The sequence below is a fragment of the Schistocerca nitens genome, chromosome 3 (genome assembly GCF_023898315.1).
Source record: "Schistocerca nitens isolate TAMUIC-IGC-003100 chromosome 3, iqSchNite1.1, whole genome shotgun sequence".
NCBI lineage: Eukaryota > Metazoa > Arthropoda > Insecta > Orthoptera > Acrididae > Schistocerca > Schistocerca nitens.
The window spans coordinates 761,341,104-761,354,253 of record NC_064616.1 but is presented as its reverse complement, the minus strand read 5'-3'; the positions used below and the strand labels follow the sequence as shown (position 1 = coordinate 761,354,253).

Below are 13,150 nucleotides of genomic sequence, written 5' to 3'. Positions count from 1 at the left end.
CAAACAATTGAAAAGTATGAAAAGTTACTTACGCCTGTAAATGTTTAATGTTCTTTGTATGCTTTCTTTATGAAGATGGTTGTCTTCTAGATTACAGGGAAAGCACTTATTTAATGTTTCCTATAAATGAAAGGAAAAATATATCTTTTGTTTGGAAATGAGACTCGTCTTCTATCCACGATTGTATTGAAATATCATTTTACTTTCCAGATGCTTTATGAATTTAGCTGTCTCACGTACCCGTTCTTGGAAATGTTACTTTTGCATTAAGAGAGAGAGAGAGAGAGAGAGAGAGGCATTGGATTTGTTCAGTACAGTGCAGCAAGCCGGGACGAGGCGAGGTGAGGTGAGACGTCAGCGGTGACCGGTCATGCTCGGTTATCCGCGTGTCTGGAATCCGGACAACAGACATGGGGCGAGTACGTGACTGAGCCGAGTCGTATGGGACCGGACACGAGCTGCTCGGTCCCCCCGTCAACAGGCGAGCCGTGACCGGTCAAACACTGAGCGTTGCAGCACTCTAGTACACAGCCTGTAACAATTGTAAAGGCATTTGAACAGACGAGAAACAGTTTGCCCTGAATATGTCACTGACCTGGTCTCTACTGATCTGTTATACACTATCTGAATCACTGTAAGGAGTGCTAATGATAGTAGCAAATGCCACTATTACCTCCAGGGCATCTGGTACGAATCCCACCTGCAGCAGTGCCATTCCTGAAATTGGAATCGATCTCTTGAGAAGGTTCCCTACGCTGACAAATGTCAATCAATGGATAACAGTCTGCACTGACTATCTCACCCACTACACTGTCACCAACACCGTGCCAACTTCAGAAGCCCAGAAATTGCAAAATTCCTTATAGAAGATATCATTCTGAAACAGAGAGCATCCAGTGTGACAATATCTAATCACAGGAAAGTTTTCTGTGCAAGACTAGTATCACAGGTAATTTCACATTGTGACATCACCCACAGCATGACGACTGCATACCATCCACAGATGAATGCCCTCACGGAATGCTTCAATAACACAATGGCAGATATGCTCTCAATACACATTGATGTTGAACAGAGAGACTGGTATACTGTGCTACACACTGTGACATTAGCATACAACACAGCGAAGCAACACACTACAGGCTTCACACCATTCTTTCCAGTCCATGGTCATGAAGCTGCTATGACAATAGCTACACTGCCCCCATTTCTACTGGACAATAGTCAGGTTGACTATGTGGAACATCCTGCCACTAAAGATGTTTCAATACTGACAATTGTGTTGGCAAAAATATCAGAACAAACAAATTATTTCACACCTACAGTTTAGCCAAAACTGATTATACTTCTAGTTACAGAGCCAACAACAATATCGAATGAGGATAACAAGTTAAGTTATCACTATTTTATGAATAATTCAATCATACATGTTCTCAGAGGCAGAATACATTTCACAAACATATGCAAAGAAGTGATTTGAAAGGTTTGTTATAAACTTATACTTTGACAGTCTAGCAGAAATGAGTATTGGGGTTTGAACACCCAGGAGAAAGACCGAGAGCACTATAACAGCCAGCACCAGCCTGTGAGGTACAGCCCAGGAGACTTGGCATGGATTTTTATGCCTGTGCGACAAGTAGAGCTATCACAAAAGTTGCTAAAGTGCTACTTTTGGTTTTTTTGCATCCTTAGCTGCTTGTTGGGTGTCACATATGAAGTCTAGGATTATGATCCTTCTTCACACCAAAAGCACAGAGACACTGTGCATGTCCTCTATATGAAGCCCTACTACAGCTGAGAGGTGCAGATCTACAGTTGAAGGTTCGAGGAAACAGAACACCTGCTCAACGATAAAGCTTTGGCATGAGTGGTGATCTTCAATGCTGATCACAGTGAAGAGGATGTAACATCAAGACCAGAACATTATAACATACCAGCACCATGATACAGAAGGCCACTGACAAAATCTAAATCCAGGATGTAGTGAGAACTTCTGAAACAGTGGGTTCCTGTTTCTTCTGGAGAGGGAGCAATGCTATGCACTGTGGTGCATGCAGTGCAGCACAGTGGTTATCATCACTGTTTGGCATGTTGCACATCATCATCAGTTCAAACTCCACCACCAGTAGTTATTTGATATTTAGTATATATCATTTCTGGAATGTTCTTGACATATATTATGTTTGTATAGTCTTGAATATTCAGTTTTTGTATAAATAGTTGCACTCTGCATTCTGTTCTTGCTGTATGTTGGTGTTGGTAATAAACTTGCTTTCAGTTCTAGCGTGTTGTATGTCATTGATGGCCCTGTTTTTTTTATTTGGACTTCAGTGTGGTTACAACCTGACACTAAGAAGATTTTTATGGTACTACTGCATGATCTTCAGTTATTAAGATTTCACGATTTTTGTTATTTCACTTGTGGCTCTGTTCCTCAAAACTAAAGCATACTGGTATGTGCATAGTCTTAGAAAATCTTTAACATCTACACTCCAGTGATTATTCTCAGCCTTGAAATATATGCTGTGCACCGGAAAGATCACTCAATTTAAGATAAATTGGATTTGTTTCTATCTGTCTCAGGGCTACAGTATGCTGAGCATTTTTACTAAAATTACTATAATTTATTTCTGACTCTGGTTTAATACGAGTGAGACAAAAAATTTTAAAAATGGGTGAAATCTGGTTCACTGTTCACTTTAAGGAACAACAAACAACAGCAACATTATAACATTATATGTAGTATTCTATACAAACACTGCATGGCTGGACTGCCCCCCCCCCCCCCCCCTTCATCATCATCATCATCATCATCATCATCATCATCGTCATCTCTCTCTCTGTGACATTCCACATGACAGTCAACCATAGAGATTAAGTGGGAGCATGACTGTGACGCCTTTGTTATGATTTCAATATGGATTTGATTGTGGGTGCTTTTGTTGATTTTTCACCTCCCACAGCTACTGTCTTTTGTGGCACTCTGCAAAAAGTGCATTTGTCGTTTTGGAGAATGATCACTGCCCTTACCTACACACATAGAGTACTCCTGCGATTCAAGCAGCTAATGCCTCTAAGATCTTGTACTAAAGTCTTCACCTCAGGAATGCAGTTAGTTGATATTACATTGTCCAGTCAAGGAGCAGAACACACACTGTAATTTTTTTTTCTTCTTAAAGGTCAGAATTGTTACCATTACATTAAGAAATAAGAATAGTAATCACAGATTAATAAGCTGCACAACAGTGTCAAACCTTTTAAGACGAATTCAGGAAGTTAATGTGGGCCTGCACAAAATGATGTGTCGTGACAATGTGCTTCACTGGCTAACAAAACATGTAAGCATTTGAGATTTCCTCAACACAGGCATTACAGCTATTACCTTACAATCTGATTCTTACCCTGTATGGATTCTTATTGTTCCCCCACCCCCCTCAATTTAAAAAAAAAAAAAACCCGACCAGTGTGCACACAACACTTTTAAACCACAGAATCAGCATGTTTCTATGTAGCTCTCCTGAACAACATACATAAGGAGGCATATCATGGAGCTTTCAGCTAATGGTATGAGGAGATTCACTGTGCACATAACTTTATAGAAAGTACCTGATTACTTTATCAAAACTTTTAGAGTAGACTGTACAACTTCAAGTCATAATCGGGAAAATCTTTTATTTTAGGTACTATGCATTTCTGATCAAACAATGTTGCTCTTTAAATACTCTTTGCGAATTGATTTCAGTTGTCTGTCTGTATAAATCCTCCAGATGCAGACAAGATATTCCAAAGATATACCACCCTTAAACCCCAGAAAGACAACATCATGCAAAGAACTTACCAATGTGCATTTGGTCATCGCGTGTACGAGTCTGATGATATGCTGGGACATACAGCATTAACAGAAAGAATAAGGACACGAAACATGCTACAAAACATCGTAGATATCGACGGCTGTGGCCATGATGGAATTCTGTGTGTGTGATCTGGCTGAGAGATGGGCGCACTTCATGTAGTTTGTGCACCCTCTCCATCTGGAACACAAACAGTTTGGTTTAATGGCAGACACATATGTATACGTGTCAGCACATCAAAAATGAAAATCAGGAGCTGCTTTCCACGTAAAAAGAATAAGGGGCAAGTGGGTAGCAACACACAAAAACACCTAAAAAGAGTGTTACCATGAATTTACTCTCAGACATATATTTAGTTCAGAACCACAGAAACTAGTTTATTCAGCTGAATATGAGCAAAAGTTACAATGTGGAATCCCTCCCAGATTTTTTTTGTAGTTTACGTATGATGTGTAAAAAATATGCATCAAAATAAACTTGTCTATTGTATAATATAGGTTTCCTGAATCAACCTTGCAGTGTTAAATATTACGAAGTGTTTTAAACATGGTGCAGATGTAAACATTAGGCTATGCTACAGGTCAATCTGTCACAATAACCTTTGTTTGGCATTAATGTTTGCTGGTTTCACCAACTCACTAAATTAGGCCTATAACCATCCAGGCTAATTTACACCTTAGGCTACACTACAGATAGGTCTGTCAACATGATCAGTATTTCAGAGAACACACTCTAACCTTTGAGATGAGATGAAGAAGAAAGTAGTGATAACTTACAAAGTACATAAAATAAAGAGGCTGTGAAATTAAAAATCCAGGTAAACTGCTTTTATTCATTCTTTGATAACCAGAATTTAAGCAATCAGTAATTGGTATAAGCATAAAACAGGTAAAGTTAAATTTTTTGATAGAGCAGAAGATACTGTAGATCAATAGGACAATTTGTAACTTCAGTTAGCCAGACACTGTTAAAAATATGAAGATTCTCTAGAAGTGTCTTCAGATTAGGGATGTTTTCTTTATTCAACTCCATCTTAAAGTCTGACAAAGAAGTTTCCCATATTTTACAAAATGGGGGGCAAGTACAAGAACTTTACAGAAAGTCTGATGTAATGTCAGTATCAGTTGATCGACTGGTAACTAATGTTACAAAATTTCAGCTTAGTTAGTTATTTCAGCATAGTTAGTTATTTACTCCAGAAAACAATTGTGTGTCTGAATTTATACATTTTTTATATAATTGCACTGTCCTCAGAATAAACATTTAAAGCATTTGAGAATAACTCTCAATTGGCTGGGAAGAAGTCGCAGTAACAAAACCACTGGTACAAAACAATTGGCAATTGGAGCACCACATTTCAATAAAGTAGTAAGATTATTTGAGTTATTTTACAAAATAAAGGGACTGGTACATGAATGCAGGGTTTTACAGCAATATGATAAAATTCTCTCAAGCTTCCAGCAAAATGATGTCATTTAAAACCCATTGATGTTTTGGAAGAGCACTATCTAGCCATTCTCACGTAGTGATTGCTGTGCGGTTGCTGTCGCCATCCTTATACTGGGTCTCTCACCTAAGAGTTGTCAGAGCCATTTACTCTGGCGTTTCAGCAGATATTTGCAATTTAATTTGCGCAATGTGTAGCTGGAATTAGCCCAAACAAAATTACTTTTAAAGCAAAACTTTACATGCCTGTTCAATACAGCAGTATACAGTTAGTACAATACAAAATTCAGTTTAGTGATGTGTATCAATAGAGACAGTGCTACCACCGATTTCTTAGGAAAGCATAGGTGGAAACACCAACAATGCACACAGTCTTTCCAACACAAAACTATCCACACCTACTTGGTATGCTGGCATTCTGAGGCCTGTATCATCTTTCACTGGCCGACTAGGATGACACAAAGCAGCTCATATTTTTGCCATTATGTGGCTCAGTAACAGGAAAGACTAGATGGCTCCAAAGGAGGCAAACAATCGATTTAGTTGTCAGGTCTCCAGCAAAAATAAGACAACAGATTAGTCCAGTGAAATATGATGTAAGCCTTAGCACGCCAGTAATGTACACAATACTGCATGGGTGTGGGCAGATTTGTAATGGACAGACTGTGTAGACTACTGGAACAGTGGCATGTAGAACATAAGACACGTTTCTGCCTACAGGATCCTGAGAAATCAGCAGTAACCGAGTATGCTCTAGGAAACAAACACTGAATTGTATTTGGCACAAGATTTATTATTAAATGGGCAAATGGTTTCTGGGATAGCTTAATCAAAGCAATTGAGACTGAAATTTCTGAAAATGCCCTAAATAAATGTGACGGGCTGCAGTTAAGCACAGCTTGGGACTCAGTCACTGGAAGGTTGAATGAGGCACAGTTGTTTTGCAACCAGAACATTATATTACATGGCACTGGACTGGCCATCAGCGACATCACAGGTATAAAGGATGCCCCAGAAGCGATGGCAAATATTTAGGGCTATGAAAGGACCAATCATTCGAAGCAAGTAAGTCCAGTAAAGATGGGCTCTAAAATGCATAACTTAAGAGTTCTGTGCACTTGTTCAGCAGAACTATGTTCCACAGTAGCGGAGATGAATGATTGCTTGTTGCTCTCAAGGTACGCAATTTAGAGCCCATGTTTACTGGACTTTTTCTCCCTTATTTTTGTCCATATGACCTCTTCCCAAAATATGAAAAGCAAAGAACTTGCAGCAAAAGAGATTTGTTCCACAGTATCAAAGATTATCAGATGCTCATATCTCTTATGGTATGCATTTGATAGTCCACGTTTACTTTACTTTACTTTGCTTTGTTGCTTCCATTGATCATTCCTGTCATATTCCTGAATACTGACCATTTAAACTTGGACACCCTGTATAAGGATGGCAGCAGTATCATCATGACAGCCACCATTTGACAATAGCCAAGCACTACTCAGTCACAAGCTCATGAATTTTAAACTACTTGACTTAGTTGGAAGCAAGAGAGAATTTTATCAATAGGGATTGGTACTCTGTTCAACTTTGTTTTATTCACTAACACTACTATATCTAGTGGAAACGTTTCCCAGAACGAAATTAAAGTATGCTGAATTTTCTACAAAAATGGCCCAATTCATGTTTTCTCTAGAATCAATAGTTTTCACATTACAAGGGGTGAAATTGCAAATTTATGAAAACAATGCCTTAATGGTATACAATTAACGTTTATTGTTAAATGAAGTTGATTAAGACCAGATATTAAATGGCTCTAACTCATTTACGTAGTAGAACAGTACTTATGGACAAATTTTGTTCTGATGATGTAACAGGTGGCAGCAAGTAAGGGTGGGGGTTTTGAGAGAGGAGGAGGGGGATGGGCGGTGGAGGGTAGAAGATGATGGAACACATGACGTGGAACGATGTTAAGTACTTCCCTTATTTGTGCGTCTGCAAAACAAAGAGCATGTTAGTGAGTCCTCACTCCACCTACCCCATTATGTTGCAAGGACCAACTCCAGGGTGTTTACCAAGTTATACTGACCCTTCCACAGTGCACCTTGTAAATCACTGGTGACGCAGTGCGCAGACACAGCTGGAGATTTTTGATATTTCACAAAATGCGTTGTACGATGACACATGTAGGGAGTGTTTAATTTTCCACAACTGCATTAACAGTAAGTGGAATACAGATATTAGTTATTAATAGAACTATACATTTGAAAAAAATCTACGTACATCTCTGCACGCCACCTTGCACCAGTAGGTGGGAAACTGATTGCTGGGAACACTGTACGTTTGTTGCGGCTTTTTCTGGGGAAGACCCCTTCCCCCACCATGAGAACTGCTCGCTCTTCAATTTACACACGGCATTTTATGTCCACTTCTGTTATGTGAGTCGACAAAACAACTTTACTGTTGAGTGAGTTCAGTGGTTCCCTCTACCTTTAGAAAGTATGTTTGTACCTCGCACGTTTTGTTTATACTACTATTTAATGGTTTAGACAGGGTCACAAATCAAAAGTTTCATGTAATAATTACTTGTTGCAGTTTATATGATCGTGCACTAAGAGCATGAAACATGTCATTCCTTATTAAATATTCCAGCAGAGACTGTCTTATATTTGGAATTCATTTTACTAAGTTATTAGTTACTTACCATTATTAAGAGAGACTGTACATGAAATATGTTCCTATACACAATGGCAGAGAAGTGTTTGATCTGTGAGTGTGATGACATCAGAGACCTATGCAATGTTGTTGGGAAAGGAATATGTGGATTGCTAAATGCCAGTTATTTGAGGAAAGATGGGAAAGCTGAAGGTTTCAGAAACAAAACAAGCGGTGTTGTTCATGCATCTCGCAGGAAAAATTACACTATAGGTGATTCAGTGAAAAGGTTTTTAAGAGAATCTCTTTTAGAGGAACAGCCTTCAACATCAGCTAGAGTCAAACAACTGCGTTCAGCTGAAGCAAAATTTGATTTTAAAACTGTCTGTTTTGTGCAGAAGCAATTGATGATGAATTTTTTTGATAAACAGAAGGAAAAACCCAAAAATGGCATTGGAAGGTTTACAGTTACGATACTAAAATTTTAGTTCATGCACAGGAGAGGAAGGATGAATGGGGAGATACCATCCAAAGACATATCTGTTCCATTACAGATCTACACACTGCAAATGCAAAGTATCATGAGGATTGCTACAAAAGGTTCTTCATCGGTTCAGTGCCTAAATCTAGACTGAGTGGATGCCATGAGAATGAAGAAATTAATGCATCAATAGAGGAAATATTCTATTACATAGAGGGGAACTTTGACTGCCAGTCCACCTTAGAAGAGCTGTTGGCGCAAGTTTCTGGAACATTACCTCACATAAAGACAGTCAAGGAAAGACAGAGAGAAAAGTATGGGGATGCTATTGTTTTCAGCACAGTCCACACCAGAAAAACTGTTGTGTGCTTTCATAGCTCAGGCAAAAAAATTTTAAATGATGCATGGTATTCTTCAAAGTGCCAAATGAACAAGCAGAATACGAAAGAACTGTAAAGGCAGCTGCCACTATAATCTTAGATGATGTTCAGTTAATGGTGTATGATTTTCTGTTTCTCCACCCAGTGACAAATTCTGTAGTGAAGCTGAGGAAATGGTACCTCGTACACTCAATGTCTTCACGGACTGCATATTGGTGACAAAAAACGGGGCAAAACAGAAAATTAAAAGAAAGCTGACATCTATATCCCATACCCCATTGCTGCCATTCACCCTCATTCATTCCTATCACCTATACTACACGCTGACACACTCTTCATTCACAGCAAGTGTGGATCAAAAACTTTGATCATTCTACTAGCTGCTTTCGGATTCAGTGGAACATATTAGAAAGCACAAAGCTAGAGTTATCAGCTGTCTGCCACACTGAAAAGCCTGTCCCAAGTGGAACATTTTGTCAGTATGTATTCGACATCGCCAATTTCAATGTCTCCACTATCGATAGATGGAATACTTTCCACAGTATTTGGGCATGGGGGGCATCAAATGCATCACCCAAGCCTCAGATCTTCCACCATCTAAAGAGGTCCAAAAGGTTAAATTGGCTCTCTCTGCCACAGCAGTAGGCAAACTTGGTGTTGTGGAACTTCAAACATTTGAACACCCCAGAAGAAATGCATTATGGCACATTACTGCCCCTGACTTTAACATAATTGATCCCATTCCCTGTGACATATTAACACCCACCACGCCAGATATACTGTGGATGTGTGTTCAATGGCTTCATTCTGTGCAGACCACTCCACAAGTGTCAGCAGTTCCCCAGTGAAAGGGATTTATGCAGCCTCTCAGTAACACAATTAGTGTTGAAAGAAGTGCAGAAAATTTCCTAACATTCATCAATTCACCACCAAATGACTACAATACAGTGTACACAGATTTACAATACACTGCTAACAATAGCCAGCTGCAAGGTGCCATAATTTGTCTCGTTACTTTCGACCAGCCACTATACATAAAGGCTCGAGAAATCCAGTGTGGGGTAATATCCGTGAGATTTGGAGGATTTCATACACTCAAATCGTTCGTGGGGTGCACTGATCACACAATGGCATGGTCTGGGCTGAAAGAAGTGTTAAGCTTAGTTTATGCCGCAAATTCTGTTGAAAAGATGTTAGCTGGACATGCTTACAAGAGAGGTATTAGAGAACACCTACTTGTTCAAGTGTTTTATCTCTGATCATTCAGGAAGATGCCAGTGCCTCAGAGGAAGGAAAGAAGAGTTCTCTCAGCATTTTTAGCAACAAAGAAGATCTTACTGTACAAAAAATTGAGGGAGATGATTGTTTGGCATCACTTTCAAATAAATTTAAAAATGAGCTGGCTCGTCACACAGACAATGGACCTACTGCTGCTTTGTGGGTTGAGTATTTCAATTTGGTTTCATTAATGAACAAGTTAATAGATTTTGAATGTCATTGTAATGGGAATGGCTATTTGGCACATGTTTAGAAAATGATACCTTTCTTTCATGCAAGTGGTAATTTTCAGTATGCAAAATGTGCACATCTTTACATGCAAGATATGATAGCATTACAAACTAGCCGGCCAGATGCGTTCAAGGATTTGCAGCTAAGGATTATTTCACCATAAATAGAACTGCATCTTCTTGGGCAGGGGTTTGGTTGGAGGATCTCCTGGAGCGGCCACCGTCTGCTTAGCATTAGAGGAGTTTACTGGAGTGACTTTATTAAGTGGGAACCAGCATGTTGATCTCCGGGTGTCATGGCAAATTAGGGATGGGCAAGGCCGGGCAAAGGGCTATGAGTGGTTCAGTGATCATCCTCCTTTTTCAAAAATGAATTCACTAATGACTCTCTTGACAGGGATAACCGGAAACTCAAAAATAAATAGTTACCAAGCCCTAGAAATTGGTTCAAGAACCATGCAGAGTCATGTGGGTTGTAATACAGTTTAAGAAGAATGTGGTGATGTCTTTGGCATGTGCCATGGTACACATACAAACAGTGCACCATGGCTCAATCTAGAAGAAGAAGAAGAAGAAGAAGAAGAAGAAGAAGAAGAAGGTGGTGGTGATAACAATACAGTTGTTGATCTTTGAAATTTACAAATCGAAGATAAGATGATGTTTTATAATAACCAATGTATGTTTTCTGTTATTTTCAAGTTCATTAGGCATTAAACACTAATTTACACCAGTAAAACGCTGTTTTTTTTTTTTTAAAAAAGATGTGTCTTTTACACCCCTTGTAATGCGGAAAATATTAGTCCTATATAAAAAATTAATAGGAGTTTTTTTGTAGGAAATGCAATGTACTTTAATTTTGTACTGGGAAACAGTTTTGTTAGAAGCCATGGTTTTCGAGTTATTCAAGGAAAAAATGAACAGTGCCCTTTAATTTCTCCCCCCCCCCCCCCCCCCCCCCCCAATGCTCACAACCTACAGGTCAGGATTTTTAGTATGGTTTTCATGACACTTCGCCCTACCATTCTATAAAAACTTGCGACTACACAATTTTTTTCCCCTAATTTTCCTTCGTTGACTGGGCTAGTTGTAGGAAACGTCAGAATAGCTGAATGTCACTTCAAAGTTTCCTGAATAAGTCTAACAATTTTTTTGTGCATCACAATGTGTACATGCCTCACTACTAACTCCGTAAGAGAGGACAGGCTATCATTGCTACTTACTTTTGTTTGTCAGTAAATGTCATAAGGCTTGTCATTTACAAGATGGAGAAAACTACATACCTACCTTTGGATAACTGACATTTATTATGAAGCTGGTAAGCAAACACACGAAAATAAGCATGTAACAAGTTTCAACAAAAGACTGACATAGTGTCTTTGTATAAATATAGTGGAAGTAACAAATTGTACATTAAGTAATAATGCTATTTTGCTTACCTACTGAGTAATAATGTCCATTACAATCATAAGGATTATTTAATAAATAATAATAATTCACCTTTTATTTTAATTTATGACTGTACTTATGAAGTAGCATCCATATCAATGGGGACTGCTGGCTTGGAGCACTTACTCCAAAAATAACTCAACTTAATATTCTCATTTTACTATTTAAAAAAAAAACAGCAAGAAGAGAAGTGAAGTAGCACTATGTGTTTGAAGCTGACAAGCACTAAATTCAAAGATAGTTCCTATCTTCACAAGAGAAAGTAATAAATTTTGTAAGGGTTAGTTCCTTTACAACAAGATGACAGTACACTGCTCAGATTTCAAGCCAGCTACACAAAATTATGCAAGAAAATTCATTATCATAACAAAGTCTACTGTTGCATGAACTTTTCAGACCTAATCTGATTGTTTATGCGTTAAATTTTGGCAAATCAGTGCGTCTTCATTTGTAAAAAAATTTGTGTTCCCTGACACTAAAGGAAAATTGTCAAAAGTTCAGTAGAGTGGTTCCAGTCTTATCTGGAAAAAAGGGTCGAAAAGATAGGGATATTTCACGTCTGCTGATGAAAAATTCTTGGTAAAACAACTGTCAAAGAAGAAACGTATAAACATGGGTTTGATTCTGGTTTCAAAGGATATTGAAGGTTCAATTCTATTTTTAATGGTTATCAATGACTTTCCAGACAGTCTGAAACATGAAGACGCAATCTTCTTTGCTGAGGACAGCAACATCACAGCAACTGATAAAACACCAGAACTCTTACTAGTGAAAGCAAAGAAAACATTCAAGGATGTTTATGATTGGGCTTTATGCAGTAAACTAATGCTGGACTAAAGAGTATATACTCCTACATAAAGAGGGGAAATAACTCTTTCACATTAAGCATAGATGATAAATCTACATATTGTGTACCAAATACGAAGTGTTTAGGGGTGAATATAGATATTCAATTAATGTCGAATGAACGCACAAAGTTACTGGCAAAAAGAATCTCATCAGCAGGTTATGATCTTTTCAATGATTTCTTTATTAATCTGTGAAACAATTTACACTGTAGGGATTTCATCATTCAAAACATTGAAAAATTAACAGCTTAAAATTAATCTATTATATAGTAGTCATCAATGACTTTTCATTTAATCTAATTACATTTGTTTTTTAACCTTAGTTAACTTTATTACTATAAATAACACAGTACTACTTAAGTAAGGTAACCTGTTTCAATTCTGGTACTCCATTTACGACACAAACTTTTATTTTGTAAATAATCTTTTAGTTCTGTTTGGAAAGAGCAAATAGTTTCTATGTCTTTTATATGTTGTGGTACTTTATTACATAATTTGATGCCAATGCACAATGAACTCTGCTGAGCTTTAACTTTATTTT

The 13,150-nt window shown here is 38.1% G+C and overlaps 1 protein-coding gene across 2 annotated transcripts in view; it reads right to left on the bottom strand.

Annotated features, from left to right (window-relative positions):
• Positions 1–13,150, bottom strand: part of LOC126249753 (beta-1,3-galactosyltransferase 1-like) — a 117,254-nt gene that overhangs the window by 60,351 nt on the left and 43,753 nt on the right. For both annotated transcript variants that reach the window (XM_049951435.1, XM_049951436.1), the window contains exon 2: positions 3,839–4,031. In XM_049951435.1, the coding sequence (XP_049807392.1) occupies positions 3,839–4,031 (193 nt within the window). The remainder of the gene's footprint in view (positions 1–3,838; positions 4,032–13,150) is intronic.